This window comes from Staurois parvus, unplaced genomic scaffold (genome assembly GCF_062004578.1).
Source record: "Staurois parvus isolate SC_StPar_1 unplaced genomic scaffold, SC_StPar_1.0 ptg000530l, whole genome shotgun sequence".
In the NCBI taxonomy this organism is placed as follows: Eukaryota; Metazoa; Chordata; class Amphibia; order Anura; family Ranidae; genus Staurois; species Staurois parvus.
In genome coordinates, this window is record NW_028318326.1 from 1,162,900 (window position 1) to 1,185,166 (window position 22,267).

Consider the following 22,267-nt stretch of genomic DNA (forward strand, 5'->3'; position numbering starts at 1 on the left):
GACATGATGAGGCAAGCTATAATATATTAGATTGTAAGCTCTTATAAGCAGGGCCCTCTTGTGTTGTATTGCAACTGTACTGTCTCCCTTTATATTGTAAAGCACTGTGCAAACTGATGGCACTGAATAATAACAATATAAACTTACAGTTAAAGGGCAACACTAAACAAAACACAAGATATAAATAATAAGCTGAACATGTAGGTTGTTACTTGAATTTTTGATCTGACTATAGTTTTTTGTTTTTTTATTTTGTCGACTGATTACAAATATATATGTATACAGCTATTTAAAATGTATCAGATCTTTTTTCTATTTGATACACAAGCTGCTACTTCATTTTCTTAAAATTAAAGTTAATGAGTACAATGTACAATTCTGACAGGCAGCAGCAAACCTAGGAACCTTCACACCAAGCAAGTACCGTATTTGCCGGCGTATAAGACGACTGGGCGTATAAGACGACCCCCCTACTTTTCCTGCTAAAATGTAGTGTTTGGGCTATACTCGCCGTATAAGACTACCCCTCTTCCAATGCACACCAGTGGGAGGAATAGTGCCCCATCATTGATGTCAGTGGGAGGAATAGTGCCCCATCATTGGTGTCAGTGGGAGGAATAGTGCCCCATCATTGGTATCAGTGGAAGGAATAGTGCCCCATCATTGGCATCAGTGGGAGGAATAGTGCCCCATCATTGGTGTCAGTGGGAGGAATAGTGCCCCATCATTGGTGTCAGTGGGAGGAATAGTGCCCCATCATTGGTGGCAGTGGGAGGAATAGTGCCCCATCATTGGTGGCAGTGGGAGGAATAGTGCCCCATCATTGGTATTAGTGGCAGGAATAGTGCCCTATCATTAGTATTCGTGGAGGAATAGTGCTCCATCATTGGTGTCAGTGGGAGGAATAGTGCCCCATCATTGGTGTCAGTGGGAGGAATAGTGCCCCATCATTGGTATCAGTGGCAGGAATAGTGCCCCATCATTGGTATCAGTGGCAGGAATAGTGCCCCATCATTGGTATCAGTGGCAGGAATAGTGCCCCATCATTGGTGTCAGTGGGAGGAATAGTGCCCCATCATTGGTGTCAGTGGGAGGAATGGTGTCCCATCATTGGTGTCAGTGAGGGGTGGAATGGTGCCCCATCATTGGTGTCAGTGGGGGGTGGAATAGTGCCCCATCGTTGGTGTCAGTGGGGGGGGGGGAATAGTGCCCCATCGTTGGTGTCAGTGGGGGGGAGGAATAGTGCCCCATCGTTGGTATCAGTGGGAGGAATAGTGCCCCATCATTGGTATCAGTGACACCAATGATGGGGCACTATTCCTCCCACTGAGACTTGCTGACCCTGTTCTCGTATGGTGCTGCTGCAGCCAGCATATGTGGTTGCAGCAGCACCTCTACACAGAACACTTACCTGCTGCTCCGGCACTCAATTTTCGCGGGGCCGCTCGGCTCCGCCCCCTCGCCGGTGATTGGCCGCCTGTGTGCCTTTCCTGAGCTACAGTTCTGGCGGCCAATCACCGGTGAGGAGGCGGAGCCGAGCAGCCGCACGAACATCCAGTGGCCGAACTGAAGGAGCAGCCGCGCTTCCTGGACCGGATCGTCGTGGGACTGGATCCAGGTAAGAGACATCAGCCCCTGCAAACCCCTGTACCACCCCTCACCTCACCCCCACATTCTCCGCCCGCATCACTCACCTCCTAAACGACATCTCTGACTGGATGTCGCTCCATTTCCTCAAACTCAACCTCTCCAAAACCGAGCTTCTCGTCTTTCCCCCTTCCCATGCCCCCCCCCCCCATCCTTTCCATCACTACCAACAACACCACCATCAATCCCGCCCAGCAAGCCAAGGTCCTTGGCGTCATTCTGGACTCAAACCTTTCCTTCCAACCTCATGTCAAATCACTCACAAACACATGCAGGCTCCACCTTCGCAACATCGCCAAAATACGCTCCTTCCTTACCCCAGACACCACTAAACTACTCGTTCACTCCCTGATTATCTCACGCCTTGACTACTGCAACTCCCTCCTCATCGGCCTACCCCAGTGCAAACTCTCCCCGCTTCAGACCATCCTGAACTCAGCTGCCAGACTCATCCACCTCACCAGCCGCTCCACCTCTGCCACCCCCCTCTGCCTCTCCCTCCACTGGCTCCCCATTGCCCAACGCATTAAATTCAAACTGCTCACTCTGACCTATAAAGCCATTCACAACACTGCCCCTAACTACCTCACCGACCTGATTCCCAAGTACCACCCTACCCGTACCCTTCGCTCTTCACAGGACCTCCTTCTATCTTGCTCCCTGGTCTCCTCCTCCCACGCACGACTGCAAGACTTCTCCAGGTCCTCCCCCATCCTCTGGAACTCACTACCCCAATCCATCAGACTGTCACCTTCCCTCCTCACCTTCAGGCGCTCCCTGAAAACCCACCTCTTCAGGGAAGCCTACCCCACCCTCACCTAACAGCCGCTGCCCTTCCCTCCTCCTACCACTCCATCCCCCACAGCCGTTTCCTCCTGTACCTCTACCCCCTCCCTCCTAGATTGTAAGCTCGAAAGAGTAGGGCCCTCTTACCCCTTGTGTGCTGTTTGATGTTACTGTACTGTTTCATGTATTGTCCCCCCTCTATTGTACAGCGCTGAGCAAACCCTTTGGCGCTATATAAACTCGATAAATAAATAAATAAATAAAATACTTAATGCCGCAGCCCCCCTAACATGTGTACCGGCGTATAAGACGACCCCCGACTTTTGAGAAGATTTTCAAGGGTCAAAAAGTCGTCTTATACGCCGGCAAATACGGTACATTTCTAAAAATGATCAAGTAGCAGATTTATTCAGAGATCTATTCTCTGCTCTCCTTTAGTACAATTCTGTTCCTATACTGAACACTGCTGCAGTATGTTGCTGACTGACTTTTCACAACCTTATGTCTGTTACCCTCAAGGGCTGCAGCTCCAAGTACATGTTTATTAGAGTGCAAGCATTGGACAACTGGTAAACCGTCATGTTGCTTGAAGTCTGGACACATCTCAAGAGCTCAGGTAGCAAATGTACAAAAAAAAAAAACCCACAAAGGACGTGCTTAGCTTTTTTTGAGCATTTTTCATGATTGGCAACAGAGCAAATTTTTCAAACTCCATAAAAGTACGTGATAAAATCCAGAACTCACACTTTAATTATCAACTGAGTTTGTCCATCAGCAGTTGATCTCCTCTCCTTCCAGCAAATAAGATTAAAAGCCGATCAGTTCAATGGGACTTGCGTGGTCTCTGTGTCTTAGGCAGTTTGAGGTCAGCAGTTTGAGGTCATTGTCTTCTTGTGAATTGATCAGCTGGATTTTCTGATATGTAATTCCAGCTCAGAATTAGGGCTGATATTGACATTGATATTGGGCTGTTGATTTCATTGGTTTAACATGAGTTTGAGACGCTTCTGAGATCATTCAGAACTCTTTTGACTTGTAGTTGACATCTTTATGACCTGTTTAAAGCTGGTTTTGCATTGACTTCTTTGAGGAGGGCAACAGGTCCAGTTTAAATGGTGAAGACAATTATCAGGTAGAAAATACAAGTCTGCATTTTAAAAGGAACATGTCAAGAATTTTAAGAAATCTTTGCCTAACTTGTGTGACAGAGCAGTAGTGGTGATAGCAGTTGAGACAAACCTATTCATTGAGCGGCTGCCTTAAAATTAACATTTGACATAACCTGGCTAATGGCTGCTTCCATCAAAGTGAACAGATTCTATAGTATATCATGGATTCACTTTAAGTCATTATAATGTAACTTAGAAAATGGTACAACCAATCTAATTGTTTTTTTATGTTTTATTTTGAATTTCCTTTCAGATCTTACAAGAAAGTCCAGACCTTCCCGAATCAGTGCTGGATTTTGAACAATTTGATGAAGTTGAAGCTGTTGGGAAATCGTTGCTGGACAGATTAACAGTGCCTGTAATTTATCCTGATGGGTATGCCATTTTTCTGTGTAGACCTTTGTCAAGCTTTGATTTTATTGAGAAAACTTGAATTGACAATTATTAAAATATACAGCGAAGCTCTAAAAGAGCTGTAGGCCCATTGCAGCCATTTTTGGACTGGGGTTTCTATGTCAAATAATTAATAGTCAATCCCAGTTTATTTCTCATGGGTCAGATACTGTAAGGTTAGTGCATTGTAGTGGAGTCACTGCAGATCCAAGTGTACAGAAATGCCAGCACTCCAAAGTATGAGTTTCAGATAGAAAATTAGCTTTGGAACTTACAAGTCTTACATGGCCCCAAAATATTGGTGTTTTTTCATACAAACAAAACGATTTTCATCCGTTCAATCTCTCTGTGATTCAATCTTTCTGTTGGTGAGCTGGCACTTCTGTGCTCAGATTTCAGCATCAAATGCACATAAAACCATTTTTGCTGACTTATCCCTTACTATTTTAACAGGTCTAATACTTGAAACGTGAAATGTTGTCACGAGAATGAAAGTGTAATCAAATATACCATTTGAGGGAAAAAAAAATGTCCATTAAATACAAAAACACTAGTCCCCAATTGGAGCTAGTCTGTCAGAGTGCATGTGTTCATGGACACTTATAAATGTATGATAAGGAAGATATTTCATTATGTTATGGCATTAAAAACACATCCTGATGTGGACACATCTGTCAAAACACGTATTGATATAGAAAAAAGTGTTTTCCCTGTCACACCTAATATATTTTCTGAAGCTCCAATTAGCCCTACATACAGTATGAGAACATCAAAACTTGGTAAGGAACTGTGTCCTTGGCAGTAAAGTATTCCAATGGCACGTTAAAAGATTATGTCAAAGTACCTTAACCACCTCCCGTCCGGCCGTTGTATATAAACGGCCGGACGGTGGCACTGCAGGGTCGGGTGGCCATCTATAAACGGCCTCCCCGCACCCTGCTTGTGCGCTCCCTGGGAGCGCGCAGCACCGCGATCCGGTGCCCGCACAGTGAAACACCGATCGTCGGACGGGACCTCTGTACGAGGTCCCGATCATGTGATCACTGATTGGCCAATCAGTGATCACATGCAAAGTAGTAAACAAGATGTCACTTCTGACATCATTGCTTACTACGTGTGAAATCTGTGAATGATCACAGAGGTCACATGGTACAAGGCTATTCACAAAAGCCTTGTACCATGTGACAAGCTGTGACCAATCACAGCTCACTCAGTACTTCTCAATGAGTGCAAGAATGCACACAGAGAGAAAGAGAAATGATTGCTTTTACATCCTATATGGGTGTAAAAGCAATCAGTGTAAAAAAAAAAAAAAATCTTTATCACCCCCCACAAGTAGTACAGTGTCACCATGGTGACACTGTACTGCTAGGGTGACAGTATGTAAAAAATAAATTAAAAATGTAAAAAAAATGTTTAAAAATTATAATTTTTGCTTATAAACTAATTTGGATTTTTTTTTTTTTACTAAAAAGATAACTGAATACGTTTTGGCTAAGATTTATGATGAAATATTACTTATTTGCAAAATTTTATAAAACACTTTTTTTCAAAATTTTTGGACATTTCATTTACATAGCAAAAAAAATACAAATCCCAGTGAATAAATACCACCAAAATAAAGCTTTATCTGTCTCAAAAAAATGGTAAAAAATTCATTTGGGTACAGTGTTGCATGACCGCGCTATTGTCATTCAAAGTGTGATAGCGCTAAAAGCTGAAAATTGCCCTGGTCAGGAAGGGGGTAAAAGTGTCCGGTCTGGAAGTGGTTAGAAGTAATGATTGTGTAATAACTGTGCCAGGCTACAGTTTCTACAGTAGTTATAAGTGTATTTTGATAAGGAAGGTATTTAAATAAATGTCCATATACAGGGCCACTGTATATGGACATTTGGGGACTATATCAGGTTTCTATCTTTTTTCTATCGACGATATACTTGTTCCAGGGATGTACCGGTTGTCACTACCCGGCTCGACAAAAGTTGAATTTTCAGTCTACTTTTGTCAGAGGAGCCAGATGGAAAATTCTCAGATGCAGCACTTTTCAGGTATTTGGAAAGCCACATGGGGAAGCTGTCCGTGTATAATACCTGGCACGAGTGTCCTCTATCCACGCTGTTCAGTATGAAGGGAAGAACCAAGTGATTTATTTCTAACCACTCCTTTAAATCCAGTAAAAATTACAGAATAAATAGTGCAGCGTAATACAAAAGTTCATTCAGGGGTACAGAATACTTTGTGAAACTATATACTATTAAAACTCTGTATAAATATATATATCAAACATAAATCAACATATACGCCAATAACTTAATGCGTACAGTATGTGTTATCAGCAATAATATAGGCCATATATAGCATGTGTGCAATAAAGTGTTTATTTAGACCGATAGATGTGCATAAATATATAGATCTAAATAAGCACTTTAATGAACCCTTGTTATATATGGACTTTATGACTTCTGCTAACAAATATGCTTTACATTATTGGAGTATATGTTGATTTATGCTTATTTTGAGATAGAGACACACACAGACACACACACACAGACACACACACACAGAGACACACACACACACATATATATGTATACACAAATAAATATACACACACACACACACATACATATACACACACACATACAGAGAGAGAACAGGGTGTTTTCATAGTATATAGTTTTTCTGAATGATTCTTTTTATTACGCTGCACTATTTATTTGGTTATTTTTATGGTGATGTTGGAACACATGAAGATGTGCAGCATCAAATAGATTTTATTTTTTTTTTGTTTTCTTTTCTTTATAAATCGGTAGCATGGACAATATTTTCTTTTACCTTTACATTCACTGCCTTCCAAATCCTTAGCATCCAACACTTGCCCGAGGGCCCCAACATTACCTCCGATACCTCCCCTAGAGCCCCAATATAACTAGTGTGTCCCTTTCGAGCTGCAGAGATATTCTAGCCACCTAATGGCCTGGAGGAGTGAGAGCAGCGGTAGGCTGCAGTGTCTCTTGGACAGGAGGTGAGAGATATCTCCTCCACAGAGATGCAAACATAAATTAAAACCTGACCGAATATCATTGCACTGAGTTCCCGATGCCAAAAACAAACAATTCACTAGTCTATTACAAAATAAGTAAAACTAATGCTGTGTCCCCCCCCCATATAATGATTAAAAAAAATGTGAAGGAAATCTTCCCCCATGAAACTCCGACATCTATAAAAACCCAATGGAAATTAAAACCTTTCCCTACTATCCAAAACCAAGAAAATCATTTTTTTTGGCGGTGTGTATTATATATTCTATGTGAAATGTCCTGCTGCTATTAAATACTTCTAATTGGTGAATATAACTTCAAGTTTAGAGTTTAGAGATTTAAAAAAATGCATTTTGTTTTTTGCAGAAGTGAACAATATTTTGGAAGTCCAAGTGACATGGCCTCCTCAGCAGAACACATCAGGGAGAGAATCAAGATGGTCTGCCTAAAAAAACAGCAACTGCTAGAACCTGATGTCTCCATAAGAGAGAGTTAAGAGAGACCGGACTGTGATTTCTCCCATAAGCTACAGTTTGTAACTCAGCATGTGGTCATACATTGAAATGCATTTCACAATCATCCCATGAAGCAGCATCTTCTCATCCCGAAACATTGCTCTGCGTATTGTAACACTTCTATAAAGCCTTACTTATATACTGTGCTGTGAAATCATCAAGTATATTACACAGTGTAGTGCTGCACTCGACACTACCTTTAGGCCCTTTAAAAGGGCCCGAAATGCGTGGCTGGATAATAATATTCTAAAGCCCTCTGGAAGCAGACGGGTTAAAAGCTTTACCTTATTTGGTAGTTCTATTTCTAGGTAAGCAGCTGGCAAATGCTTTTCAATGGTGCTACCTAAAATGAAGGATTCTCCATGATCATTAGAAGGCGAAGGAGACGTATATGAAAAGTGCTGTCCCTGAGTGGATAACGTAGTCTTTGTAGGACGTGGGTTGTTCTTAGGATGTAGCGTACTTCTTCTGTCTTAATATCTAAAGACATTTCATTTTTTATCGTGCCATTATACGACTTGTCCATGAATCCTTTGATATATCATGTTCATGAATCAAATGTTTTCTTACTTGTATGGGACAATGTATTTAAAGCTGTTTGTGCTGAATAAACCATCTTTTTAAGGTTGGACATTTTTCTTGCTTTATTGAAATGTATTTGTCACACTTTCAGATATTTTTGGTTTGTAATTGGAAGATCACAGCCTTATTGTCAGTGTCTGGGTTAAACAACAACTGTGTGTGATGCTAATACCCATAAATATGATTCTTTCATAATAAAATTTGGCGCCGGTAACACCTATAAGATACTGAAGTTAAAATGTTACAGATCCCTTTATTAGACTAGAGAGAGAAAAGACTTGGTGCACTGCAAATACCATCATGTATAGGCTGCTCACATGCACACGATGTTGTGGCCCAAAACAGCCTTATATTCATAGTGGAAAGCAAAATAAGGTACAGCAAAAATAAGCATTCAACTCCAATCTGGGGCCCTTATACTTGTAAGGGTAGACACAGATTTATTTTGACTGTTGTAATTGTAGTATGTTGCTACAGTGTCTTTTCGCATAAGAATTGTTTGTGGATTTTTCCCTGTAAAAGGTTTTGCCATGTGGATCGGAGCAGAGTGCTGTACCCATATTGAGATGACTTTGTTTGCAGCACATTCTAAGGCTCAATGTACATGGGACACTGCTGAACGATGGAAACTGACTGCTGGAAAACATAGGTTAAAAAACGTTTGTTTAGCCTTGTCACGGTTCACCTCACACGCACCCGCCCACAGCGACTAGCTAACCGAGGCGCGCACGTGCGGCCGTGACTTGTGGTAAGAGGGAATAAGGGGGACTTAACTTTGAATATATATAAGTATATAAGACCAGCCGAGATATACTTTCACAGCCTGCACTACCTCTTGGCCACCACTGGAGGGAGACTCCAATCCAGCCGGCCGACCACACACTGGCAGATACAAATCTTACATACAATCTGGTGCACTAATTAGGGTTGAGGAGCAGCCCAGCAATCACACACCCTTCTAGGGTTCCTCCAGCTATCCTACAAGCTAGAACCCCGGTGTTAATCACTCTTCCACTGTCTACACACACACACCAGACACACCACAAAAGGTAGCTTGCCACCACCCAACAGTTTATCCGCAGAACGGTCTGTTGGGACACCACACACACACAGATCTCCGTCTGGCAGATCTGCTACCTTTACAATCTGCCAACACACAGTGCAATTGCATACAAAGGCAATGAACGTGACCGAGCATTTAAAGATACTAAAATACAATACAATCTCTCCGGAGATATGAGCCCATGCTTAAATATCCAGAAGTCACTTAATAATTTTATGATTTAATATCCCAAAGTGTGCAGTGCATAAAATATGTAGTTACAGAAAATACAAGTAGACACACAATTGACTATTCACTATAAAATAAAAGGGAATAAAAAACAAAAATAAAACTTTTACCAAGATTTATCCTGAGACTGGAGCAAGTCAGAAAAAGTTTGTAATCCGTTAGTCGATCGAACTAGCTCCATATTAATCACAACGTCCATATCCCAGGGTCCTCAATTTATGGGAATATGGATGTAGGCGGGACATTAGTTCTTGGCCAATTGACTCTGGGGGGTGTTCCTGTACCAGCCCACAGGACACTCTGAGTACTGGAATGCCCAAAGCTGATTGGACCAGGAACAGTTTGAATCACCAAGTCAGGGATTGAATTTCCAATACCAGCGCATCAGTCCGATCGCGACAGTACCAATCACTGTTCAGCTGTCGCCATCCGGTGCCACATAACCATTTCCTGCATTTTTCTGGCATTCTACCTAGGCCACAAATACGGTTTTTACATGCAGATGCGTTTACAAGCGTTTGGCGTTTGAAACGCTGATAAAATCTACTTCTGAATGCAAGTTTGGTGCGTTCAAAAAAATGACTGTAAACGACTATGTGTACATGGACATAGGAAAACATTAGGGAGAGTTGGAAAAAAAGCAGAAAAGCTCCTAAATGTGCGTTTATCAGCTGCAGTGTACATGGAGCCTAACTCTGACAGATCAGTGGTAGTGTTTTATTCTAGTGGGGGGGGGGGTGTAACAACTTCAATATACTGATATAAAACCTTTATCAAGATGGAATTTACAGACAATTGTATGTCTGGATGCATTTCACAAATTAATAGCAGAAAAGTCATTGCAGCCCCCTATTTATCTGATGAATCAGACTCTCAGATGTCACCTGCTGTGTATCTGAGCAGGCCCTCTCTGTTAACAAGGCCCATAATTAGTCTTCTTGTGTCCATGGGTCTACCGTCTGTATGCGGCCCCTGTATATAGTAGTCTTAATTATCTGAGACTCTTAAATCGTGCAAATCCACTTTACATTTCCAATTTGTCTATCGACCTCTTTGAAATGCACACTGTAAAATATTGATTGTTATACATTACACAAAGCAATTCATAATAGCTACCAAATTACAGAGATGGCACTGCAATCCCTTGCATTCTCTATAATCATTACAAGAAAACTACGAATAAAAGAAAATTACAAAACCTAATGCTTAATGCATAACAGTGGATAAAAGGAACGCAACTCTTTTATTGTGATAAACTATCACTGATAGACCAGCAATATTAGCTACAAATAATCTGCTCCAACTGATTATGTAATTTTGTGATTTTGACACTGAAGGGGCTTAATTCTCCATAAAATACAAATACGTGATATTTCCAAAACTATGGTTTTGTTGACACACAGTCCCAAATCTAAGTACTCTATTTACAAACAATGCAAGTGAAAAAAAATGGCAAAAGGAGGGTAATCTTCTAATGCAGGAGGTTCTATTGGGCACTAGATCCTATGTATACCCGACAACTAAAATACTGGCATCCATGTCATTTCACTTCCACTAGGGGGCTCTGGTAGACTTAGAACAGCTTTCACTGTCATGTAGCATTTTTTTTTCCAATTTCTTGCAAAATTTTGCAATTTTTTTTCTAATTTTCTATTTCTAAAGTAAACCTGTAGTAAGAAGATATGAAGGACGCCATTGCTGACCTTTTCATCTGAAAATGCTTGCTGCAAGCTGTTGTGCTAATCCGGTACCTTCAGCCAGGGACCCAGAGCAAGCATGATTTAAAGAACACACAGCTTCTGACCTTCATAGTTGATCCAAGTCAGTGACACAGGCATGATAAAATCACTAGATCAATATGACAGCCAGACAACAATAATTTTCAGAAATGGAAATGCACGTCTCTATACAGGTTCCCTTCACAGTAGGCACCCCTTTTTAAAAGTAATTGTTCAACCAAGTACCTTTTAAGCATGGTTACATTTATTACTAGTATATATGTGTATGCAAGTGTCCTGCTTTCTTTTATGGTGATAAATAAGAATACATACCCAATCTGTTGTATATTATTTTGATCACTGCAGCTCCTATATTGTTATTGTAACTCCTTGTTATTATTACCCCATGAACTCATCAGGGGTATTCCATAGATTATCTATAACCTTGAGAATTCTTTTTGCCTCATCTAGTTTTTCAACATGTTTATGCAGATTATGCCATGCCTCTACCATAGATACATTTATTACTAGTATATCTGTGTATGAAAGTGTCCTGCTTTCTTTTATGGTGATAAATAAGAATACATACCCAATCTGTTGTATATTATTTTGATCACTGCAGCTCCTATATTGTTATTGTTACTCCTTGTTATTATTACCCCATGAACTCATCAGGGGTATTCCATAGGTTATCTATAACCTTGAGAATTCTTTTTGCCTCTTCTAGTTTTTCAACAGATTAGGCGATGCCTCTACCATATCACATGCATGCTCCTGCTGGCATGTTGCCAGTGGCAGAATTACCTTCCTGCACCTGACACCTTCCCTAATGGAAGTTGCCCCTTCATTGGTCAAAACACAGCAGAGCCTTGCTCATCAGCAGCTACAGATTGATTGAGCCAGTGAGAAAAGACACCATGGGAGAACGCAAGGATACTTTTATTGATACTGTCACCGGTCAGTTGTTGACACTCGTGTGACAATGGACCTTATCTTAAGTTGCTGAGATGATTTTCAAACCACAAATATACAGAAAATCTGTGATGCAGACCATAGCAACTGGTCCAACCTTTGCTTTTATTTTAAAGTACTTTAGAAATTTGAGGAAATGGGTTACAGAACAACTATTACCAAACAAAATGTAAAAAAAAAACCTGTCTGAAAACATATACAGAGGATGCTATTGTCAAATTATAAATATGCTAGTTACATGGCTGTTTCTGGTTTCAGTGTTTTGAGTCACTGACTGAAAACAAGCATGCAGCTAGTGAATCTGGATTCCTGATGTATATACAGTACATTCTCCAGCTCAGTGGCTCAAAGCATTGAAGCATTTGGATTCACACAACAATGATACAACTAGCATTTTCAGAAAATGTTTCCATAATGATAGCTTCCATATTCTCTCAATACAGGTTTTCTTGAATTTGGTAGTATGCTAATATGGACCATTGTGAGCCTTTCCAAATTAATGAAAAATGCACTGTTGGCACATTTCAAGTTATTTCTGTAACATGCAGAAAAATGCACCAGTACACAATGCACTTTGGGGTTGATTTACTAAAGGCAAATTGGTTGTTTACTTTGCAAGGGAATTTTCCCTTCACTTGGTAATTGTTATGAAAATTCACTTTGCAAAGAACCAATCATGTGTAAGGAAAAATGTAAAAAACAAAATAAAATCCCAATATAATTGTACAGTACAGCACACAGGTTGAGTATTCATAAACCCTGGGTTATAGGCTTGTATATTCAGGCGATTGGACACTAGCAAGCTTTTGAAGACACGCCCCTTGGGCACCTTTCCTACGACCCTATCCATTCTGTGAGTCCTCAGTTTTTTGCTAGTGTACTAAGGTGATGGACCTCTTCTCCCTTATGGAAAAAGCACTCCTAGCTTAACTAGTTTATTATTTTATCTTCGAAATATTCAATCAACTCCTCCACTGTCTTCTAACACCTCAATAGAAGTAGTGCATCCAGATTGGCACAGCCTCAGAAAACCTTGGTAGCTGTACCCAAACCCCACACCATGGGAACAGCCTGTACTGTTGCTTCAGGCACTGGATCCTGCATGGGGCTCAACATTATGTATGTTGTAAGCTGCAGGGGCTATAAAGGTCCAGGGCCATGGTCCTTCTCTAAGGAACCCAGTCCCAGAAGGCCCCTTTGGGAGTATTCCCACCATGTTGGGTGAAGCCTGGACTCTATATGGTCCAGCATCGTGGACAGGTAAGTTTGGGTCACCCTATATCTATGACCATTACTGTACAAACAGTTTGAAATGTATCCACTTTACAGTGTTCAATTTTGGTGCTAAAATTCAACCAGTCAGAGCTTAGTCTTAGGTGAGTGCCCAAGTGTTACATCACACCACTGGTCCCACAAATTACAGCCTATGCTGTGTTTGAAGGCAGGTCCTTATCACCACCATCATAAGCAATGTATCATGTATTATTATTTTATAGATTTTGAGTGCATGCTTGATTATGAATCAGTAGTCTTAATAGGATCCATGTACCTGAAAAATAGAATCCTATATACAGCAGCAATTATCTAGAATCCAATGCACATACAGTACTGGGGACATTTTAGATGTGAGATTAGAGGGACTCATTTATTTTATCATGCTGCTGTGGTTTGATTGCCTGGACAAACATCAGACAAGGCCAGATTAAAGCTGCCCACAGACCTACAGATGGTAGCTGCCCATGCATGCACGGTTCCACTGCCACACAATTTTTAATAGACCATCCTAAAAACCTGCATGTCTGCATTGGTCAAAAGTGCATGTTTAGCCTCTGGGGTAGGAAATTGGACATTCTGTTTTTGTTTTATTTACGGTTTAAAGAATACCAAACAGTAGGGAGTATTCAACTCGAGCTAATTAACTCTTACTGAGAAAACGTAGCCTGGGAATAACTTGGGGATGGACAGATATATTAAAAATAAAACATCTAGGAACTAATAAAAAGTAGGGTCAGCAGTTGTCTTCAGTCCTCCTTAGAATGGCGCTGTTCTTGACGTGTGTAAGACGTATTGCAACAGTCCGCAAAAACAAAATTCTCCAGCTCTTGAAGGATTAGGCAGCTGTCATCAGTTATACTACTGGTTCTGTTCTGCAGAACTTTCCATATTAGCTGAGTAATCTCTGCTACTTAGGGAGGCCATGGAAGGTTCACAAGACTACTGTTTTATTTAGCAAGGTGTATTAGACAATAGAGTTCCCAGGCATCATGAAGCAACCTTGTGTACACCACAGGATCCCGTAAAACAGTCTCACATCTCCGTTTGAATAAAATAGTCTTTGCTGCAACACTCACCTTTAACCCTTTCATGCATAGTGGTCATTACAGTGGACAGCTATTTAAAAGCTGTTTTCTTGTATGTGCATAGGTTCTTATTGTATAGTTGCATATCGCCCTGTACATTGGACGCTATTGAGTTATCCCATACTCTGCCACCCATTGGTCAGCCATTGTAAGTACAACATAAATTTCTCAAAACCAAGATGGCTGGCAGGCTGAGCAGCTTAGTAATATATTGCCATTCCTTCTATAGGAGGAAATCCTCTGGGGCAAATTGGACATCATGCATCACTGGTTATATTCAGCTACAATTTATACTATTACTGGAACTATTATTGAAAATAATATAGCTGCAGTAATTTTTTGATTGTAAATCAATTATATATTTTTAGAATGCAATTTGCAGTTTTTCTAACAAAAACATAATTTTGTGCAGGTAAGTTCCATTATGTGAGTGCTAGTAAAGTCCAAATTTCAAAAACTTTACAGCACAGCATTGGAGGGCTCTCTGTGTAGGCAAGTCATTTGTAATTTACTAGTATGTGGTGCATACTAGTACGTTATGACTTAATCGCCTCAATATGGCCGTACGTACATATATATGTCCTGGTATTGAGATGGTTATACCGGGGTCATGATCCAGGCTACAACCATGATCCTGGCATCATTTTTTTTACATGGGGCAATTCCCTTCACTGTAATAGTAATCCTAGCAGCTATACAGCCTCTGTATTACTTTTTTTAAGACCTGCTCATCCCCCCCTGTGCTCATATGCAGAGGCAAATGCAGGCATCATTCCTGCATACAAATGTAACTGGCGATCGCACCACACGTGAGGAATCACCACAAACGTCAGAGTGAGAGCAATAATTCTAGCATCAGAGCTCCTGTGTGACTCTGAACTGATAACCTGTAAAGGCTTTTAAAGTGTCGCCTATGGATAATTTAAAGCGGAGCGCCACCAAAAAGAAGTTCTGCTTTAAGGCCCTGTCCCCCGCTCCCCGTTAAGGATTGGCACCTTTGGGAAGTGGGTACCTGATTTTGACAGGTACCCACTTCCACTGCGCTTTCCTAGGCGATCAGAAGTAGAAGTTGCCCTCCTCTCCTTCCTCCCCGTAGTCTTCTGAGACACATGACCGGTCCCAGAAGACTACAGGACTGTGCATGAGCAGCAGGGCACCTGGCTGTGATGCCGCAAGCTGTCATGGCTGAGTGCCCACACTTAAGATGCTGGTGCCGAGGAGAGAGGACGGCCGGTGAAATGGGCTGCAGTGAGGACACCGCTGGATTGAGGAACAAGTGAGTTTGTTTTTTTAAAAGTCAGCAATTACAGTTTTTTTTGTAGCTACTGACTTTTATTGTTTTATATTTTGACTGAAGCTCCACCATAATGTGTCACTGTTCCAGGGGCGTGTGCAGTTTTAAAGCATGACATGTTCTGTATCTATTTACTCGGCATAACATTATCCTTTATATTTTACCAAAAATTGGATATTATATTGTGTTTGCGGTCACTAAAATTCATTAAAGTGTATTTTCCAAAAAATTTGCATTTGAAAAACCACTGAGCAAATATCGTGTGAGATAAAAATTGCAACACCCACTATTTAAGTCTCTAGGCTAGGGCCTTTGTTTAACCACTTGCCTACCGGGCACTTATAGCCCCTTCCTGCCCAGGCCAATTTTCAGCTTTCAGCACTGTCGCACTTTCAATGACAAATGCACGGTCATGCAATATTGTATCCATATGACATTTTTATAATTTTTTTTTCACACACATAGAGCTTTCTTTTGGTGGTATTTAATCGCCACTGGGTGTTTTATTTTTTGCGCTATAAACAAAAAAGAGCAAAAAATTTGAAAAAAAAAGTTTTTCTATGTTTCTATTATAAAATTTTGCAAATAGGTAATTTTTCTCCTTCACTGATGTGCATTGATGAGGCGGCACTGATATGCAGCAATGATGGGCACTAATAGGCAGTACTGATGGGTGGCACTGGCTGGTGGCACTGCTGGGCACTGATGAGTGGTACTGATGGGCAGCACTGATGGGTGGCACTGTTGGGGGGCATTGATGGGCACAGGTGGGTGGCACTGCTAGCCACTGATGGTCACAGGTGTGTGGCACTGCTTTGCACTTGTGGGTGGCACTGCTGGGCACTGATCATCAGTGCCAATCTGTTTTCTGACAATTGCTGGCTTTGGCAGTACTTTCCTCACGCTGTGACAGCCGATAACCGGCAACTACCTTTACCCGGCGATCTGCTGTGTCATTGGACACAGCTGATCATGTGGTAAAAGGCCGCTGTGATTTGCCTTTTACCACATCACGGAGATCGCTGGGTGCACGCTGCTGGGGGCACACAGGAGAGCGTATTCTGGGAGGACGTCATATGACACCCTCCCAGAACTGGACAACCAGGCTGTAGCCGTCATTCAGCTACAGCACGGTTGCCTTATATATATATAATTAATTATTATATAAAATAATACAGCTCCTCATATATATATATATATATATATATATATATATAATTTTCCAACAAAAAATGCAGATTTGTACACAGATCACAGAAAAATTAGAATTAGCCAGGTAGGCAAGTGGTTAAACCTGCAGAGGGACGATTTTTCCAGGAGACTTCACTACTGATTTAATGTCTTTATGTTTTCTACTGCTCAAATGCAGAGCATGATAGAAAGGCCTATAGGATAGTGGAGCAAATATCATCTGAGTCACGGCTTCAGTTAAAGTCTCAAATGCATGCAGTCCACTCAAGAGGACTCCTTGTAAAATGAACATTCATACAAAATGAAGTTCAGTTTTTTCTTTTCATGCCCAAAGATTAATACAAACAGGGCTAATCCAGCGCTGTTATCTGCAATACTTCCACCACTAGATGTCCTGAATTTTTTTAGTTAAATGACAGCTATAATTATTTAACCTTTGTCCTCTAATCCCAGATTGTCATGTACCACTCTCAGCCTACCCCTGGAAAGGAAAAGCAGCACAGTGATGAGCCCTCACTCTTCTTTCTCCTCCTATAGGCATGGTTCTTGTCATCACATGAACTGATTGGCTGCTTGTACTGCTTCTTCCTCTCACACTTCGGCTCTGCTGTACAGGGACAGCAATAAACTAATACCAGATGGAATTTGGGTACCAACACTGCTTGGATTTAAAAAATACATCAATGGTCGTATTCACAATTACTTTGCTGCATTCATTTGTGTCTTTCAGCTTTAAGTGGAAAAAGTTTAGCTCTATCACTGTTATCACAAGAAATTATTTGTTCTTACTTTGCATATGTAAAGCACATTTCATGAGTCACAATATTTCCTTTAATAACACTGGCTCCCACATATCATATTTGAAATTGCACTTTAATTCATGTTTAAGCTTTAATAAGAACTAAGGGATTAAATGAATTCCTCAGATTTCCTATTTACAATCTTCTTTAATTTTAGCATGAAACGCTTGGAATAGAAAAACACATTTAAAATGCAAGGCTTTTTATGACTTGACCACTTGTGACCCATAGACGGCTCTAATGTATAAGTACTGAAAACAACAAGAGAATAAAAAACTGTTATTTTGAGGGCCAAAACAAATGAATATGATTATACAGAATGCCATGCTATTATAAACTCAGGCCCAATACTTTTTTTTTCTTTTCTGGCAAACCAATATTTATGTAGGGTTTTATATAGGTGTACCTGAGAGAATTGTAGACTACACACATCAATAGAAATCCAAGAGGGGCTCACTGTACAGAGATTTAGCCCCCAGAGACAGGGAGGGCTGACATTTACCTCAGGGGTAGATCACATAGGTATTGTGAGACATGTAGACAGATGGGCACCAGTCACTATTAGATGAAACAAAAAGGGATTTTATTACTCATTGTGACAGACTCCACCAGGAGGGACTATGGGCTAGCCTTCTGCTCACCGATTATGGCCCATGGAGGAGACCGGGGATTTTGTCTGCTTCTGCCAGTCAGCGCATGGAGAAGTGTGGGGTCCTGAAATCCTTTAACTGGCCAGGAGTATCTACAGGAATTATGCAGCCAGGAAGTCCGCAGAACAGTGGTGCGCCTGCAGGAACATTGTGTAGGACAGATCGTGCAGATGCACCTTCACCAGCCGAGGACATGGAACTCTTCTTGGGCATATTTCTTATCTTGCTCTGGCTGGTCTTCGAGAGCTGCATAATGCAGCATTTGCCCATTTTGCACCGGTTACTACCAATGTTTAATTATATACTTTTTATACTATTTATGCCGAAGATGTGCCACTCGGTAACTTAGAGCCGAGCTGGATTTGGGGTGGGACATTTAGAAATGAGTGGTGTAATGTACTTTCTGTATCTGAGGCTGTGGAACCGTTTCTGGGCATGCTGATGGGCACACCCTGGCTAATCAAGACTTATTTTGGACATGTTTTCTAGCACATTGTCAGGGATCGTGGAGTCCTGTCGGCCGGCGCATGCGCGCTGGCAACAGCTCAAGCCGGGATACAAGCACTAGGTCCCGGCGAGCCGAGGATGACAGGACGCCGCGCATGCGCAGTGGGAGCCGGGTGCACGCCTCGGGCGGCCAATGAGAGCCCGGGGGCGCGTCCTGGGCGGCCAATGACAGTGCAGGGCGCGATATTTAAAGATGCCCTGCACTGTCACTGATTGCCGCAAGGTCTTCTGAGTTCCTGAATCCTGTACCTGTGTTTTTGATCCTGATTGACCCTCACTACTCTACTCTCTCCTGCATTTTGACCCGGATTGTCCTGACTACTCTACTCTCTCCCATCCTGACCCCCGGCTTGTTAAACCTATCTACGGACTGACTTCTCCTGCTGACCCTGCGAGTGACCTGACGATTCTCCGCCTGCCGATTCTGTACCACGCCTCTCCCACAGGACCACTGCTCGCAATCTATCCTGCTGGGCCCTGCCGTCCTCCTCACATCTGGCTCTTCCGGTACCAATACATCCCCAGAGGTTCCCCCTGCCACTGGTGGGCCTGCTCAGAGGTGGTGACCTGGTCCTGGTCTGTTTCAAGTCCATCCCCACCATCAGGGGCCCTAGTGAAAGCACAGACCGGGACTTAGACTCCACGCTTTGGGTAGGTCTGTCAAGTGGGCAGCCAGCAGCACCACCTGGCGGATCATAACAGTACCTTGCGGCCATGACAGAGCCAGGAAGAGAACCGGTGTCCCTAGAGGATATATGCCAGCATCTGGCGACTCTAACCCAGGCCGTCCAGAACTTTCACAGCCGCTGCACCCGTCTTGAAGACCGCTTAGAGACATTAGCCACCCAGACTCCCCCTGCTCCTAGTTCTGCCACTGCGGAGTCACCCGCTACCTCAGCATCCGGAGCAGTTGCTGCACCCCTAGCTCCCGAACCCCGCGTTCCCCTGCCAGAACGATTCCGTGGAGACCGAAGCCGCTTCCGGAACGCGTGCACTTTATTTTTTGACCTGCAGCCCCGCACATTCATCACCGAGACCGTCAAGGTGGGGTTTGTAATCTCCCTCCTTCAGGATGAGCCCCAGGATTGGGCTCATCGCCTGATGGAGAAACGCGACCCCAATCTTGATTCCATGACTGAGTTCTTTCAGGCCATGGCCGTCCTATATGACGACCCCCATCAGGCTGCCTCTGCAGAGGCTACGCTATACTCTCTGCGGCAAGGCCGCCGGGCAGCCGAAGAGTATGCGGCTGACTTTAGGCGTTGGATGGGAGATACCAGATGGAACGATGCGGCACTATGTCACCAGTTCCGCATCGGGCTGTCTGAGTCGCTAAAGGACGAATTAGCACGAGTAGGTCTACCGGACTCTCTTGAGAAACTGATAGAGTTGGCCATCCAAATTGACCGCAGACTGAGAGAGCGTCGCCTGGAAAGGAGCAGCCAGGGTCAAAGGGTGGCATGGATTCCACCGAGGGAAGCAGTTCCAACCCCAGGGAACCATACCCGGAGCACGGAAGCAGGGGACACCTCGGAACCCATGCAACTGGGACTGGCCCGTTCCACTTTATCGGCCGAGGAACGTCAGAGGAGACGATCGCAGAACCTATGTCTGTACTGTGGGGAAGCTGGTCACCAGGTGCGCTCCTGTCCTGCAAAAATGAGTAAGTCCGCTTCCTGTTTTCCTTTACCTACTGAAAGGGGTGATCAACCTAGTTACCTGGCAATACCTGTGTCTTTACATTTCTCCCCGACCTAATGCCTGAAAATCCGGTACCCGCATCTCAAGATGTTTTGCATTTCTTTTCTGTCAATAACAAGACTATTCAGGAGGCCATCACTAAAGCCCAAGAAGACAGTAAGAAGGCGTTCGACAGAAAGAGAAGAGGAGAGCTGTTGCTCCAGCCAGGGGATCAGGTTTGGTTGGCTACGACCAACCTGAAAATGCTGTGTCCTTCGAGGAAGTTAGGACCGAAGTACCTTGGCCCGTTTCCAATTAAACGGGTAATCAACAAAGTGGCCTACGAACTCGGGCTCCCGGAATCCTTCAAAATACACCCTGTGTTCCATGTCTCTCTCCTGAAACCGTCCAGACCTGATTCCTTCCCAGATCGCCAATCCAGACCTCCCGAGGCAGTCACCATAGGTGAACAAGAGGAATATGAGGTGGAATCTATTTTCAGTTGCCGAAAGAGGGGGGGCCAGACGCAGTTCCTAATAAAATGGAAGGGTTATGGCCCTGAGGAGAACTCTTGGGAACCCCTCCAGAATGTGCACGCCCCCAGGCTTATCCGGGAGTTTTTTCGTGGCCATCCGCGGTGGAGAGATCAGTGGGACTCCCGGAGGGTGCCCGTAGGGGGGGGGCAATGTCAGGGATCGTGGCGTCCTGTCGGCCGGCGCATGCGCGCTGGCAACGGCTCACGCCGGGATACAAGCACTAGGTCCCGGCGAGCCGAGGATGACAGGACGCCGCGCATGCGCAGTGGGAGCCGGGGGCGCGCCTCGGGCGGCCAATGACAGCCCGGGGGCGCGTCGGGGGCGGCCAATGACAGTGCAGGGCACGATATTTAAAGATGCCCTGCACTGTCACTGATTGCCGCAAGGTCTTCTGAGTTCCTGAATCCTGTACCTGTGTTTTTGATCCTGATTGACCCTGACTACTCTACTCTCTCCTGCATTTTGACCCGGATTGTCCTGACTACTCTACTCTCTCCCATCCTGACCCCCGGCTTGTTAAACCTATCTACGGACTGACTTCTCCTGCTGACCCTGCGAGTGACCTGACGATTCTCCGCCTGCCGATTCTGTACCACGCCTCTCCCACAGGACCACTGCTCGCAATCTATCCTGCTGGGCCCTGCCGTCCTCCTCACATCTGGCTCTTCCGGTACCAATACATCCCCAGAGGTTCCCCCTGCCACTGGTGGGCCTGCTCAGAGGTGGTGACCTGGTCCTGGTCTGTTTCAAGTCCATCCCCACCATCAGGGGCCCTGGTGAAAGCACAGACCGGTACTTAGACTCCACGCTTTGGGTAGGTCTGTCAAGTGGGCAGCCAGCAGCACCACCTGGCGGATCATAACAGTACCTTGCGGCCATGACAGAGCCAGGAAGAGGACCGGCGTCCCTAGAGGATATATGCCAGCATCTGGCAACTCTAACCCAGGCCGTCCAGAACTTTCACAGCCGCTGCACCCGTCTTGAAGACCGCTTAGAGACATTAGCCACCCAGACTCCCCCTGCTCCTAGTTCCGCCACTGCGGAGTCACCCGCTACCTCAGCATCCGGAGCAGTTGCTGCACCCCTAGCTCCCGAACCCCGCATTCCCCTGCCGGAACGATTCCGTGGAGACCGA

General features: G+C 43.6%; 1 protein-coding gene and 1 long non-coding RNA gene across 4 annotated transcripts in view; one reads left to right on the top strand and one right to left on the bottom strand.

Moving 5' to 3' along the window:
• The window catches only part of SESTD1 (SEC14 and spectrin domain containing 1), a 187,768-nt gene extending 179,586 nt beyond the window's left edge, over positions 1-8,182 (top strand). For all 3 annotated transcript variants that reach the window (XM_089690385.1, XM_089690386.1, XM_089690387.1), the window contains exons 17-18: positions 3,856-3,977; positions 7,403-8,182. In XM_089690385.1, coding sequence (XP_089546511.1) covers positions 3,856-3,977; positions 7,403-7,532 — 252 coding nt within the window. In that variant the 3' untranslated portion in view covers positions 7,533-8,182. The remainder of the gene's footprint in view (positions 1-3,855; positions 3,978-7,402) is intronic.
• The window catches only part of LOC149451568 (uncharacterized), a 292,180-nt gene that overhangs the window by 22,085 nt on the left and 247,828 nt on the right, over positions 1-22,267 (bottom strand). The gene's annotated exons all lie outside the window — the stretch shown is intronic.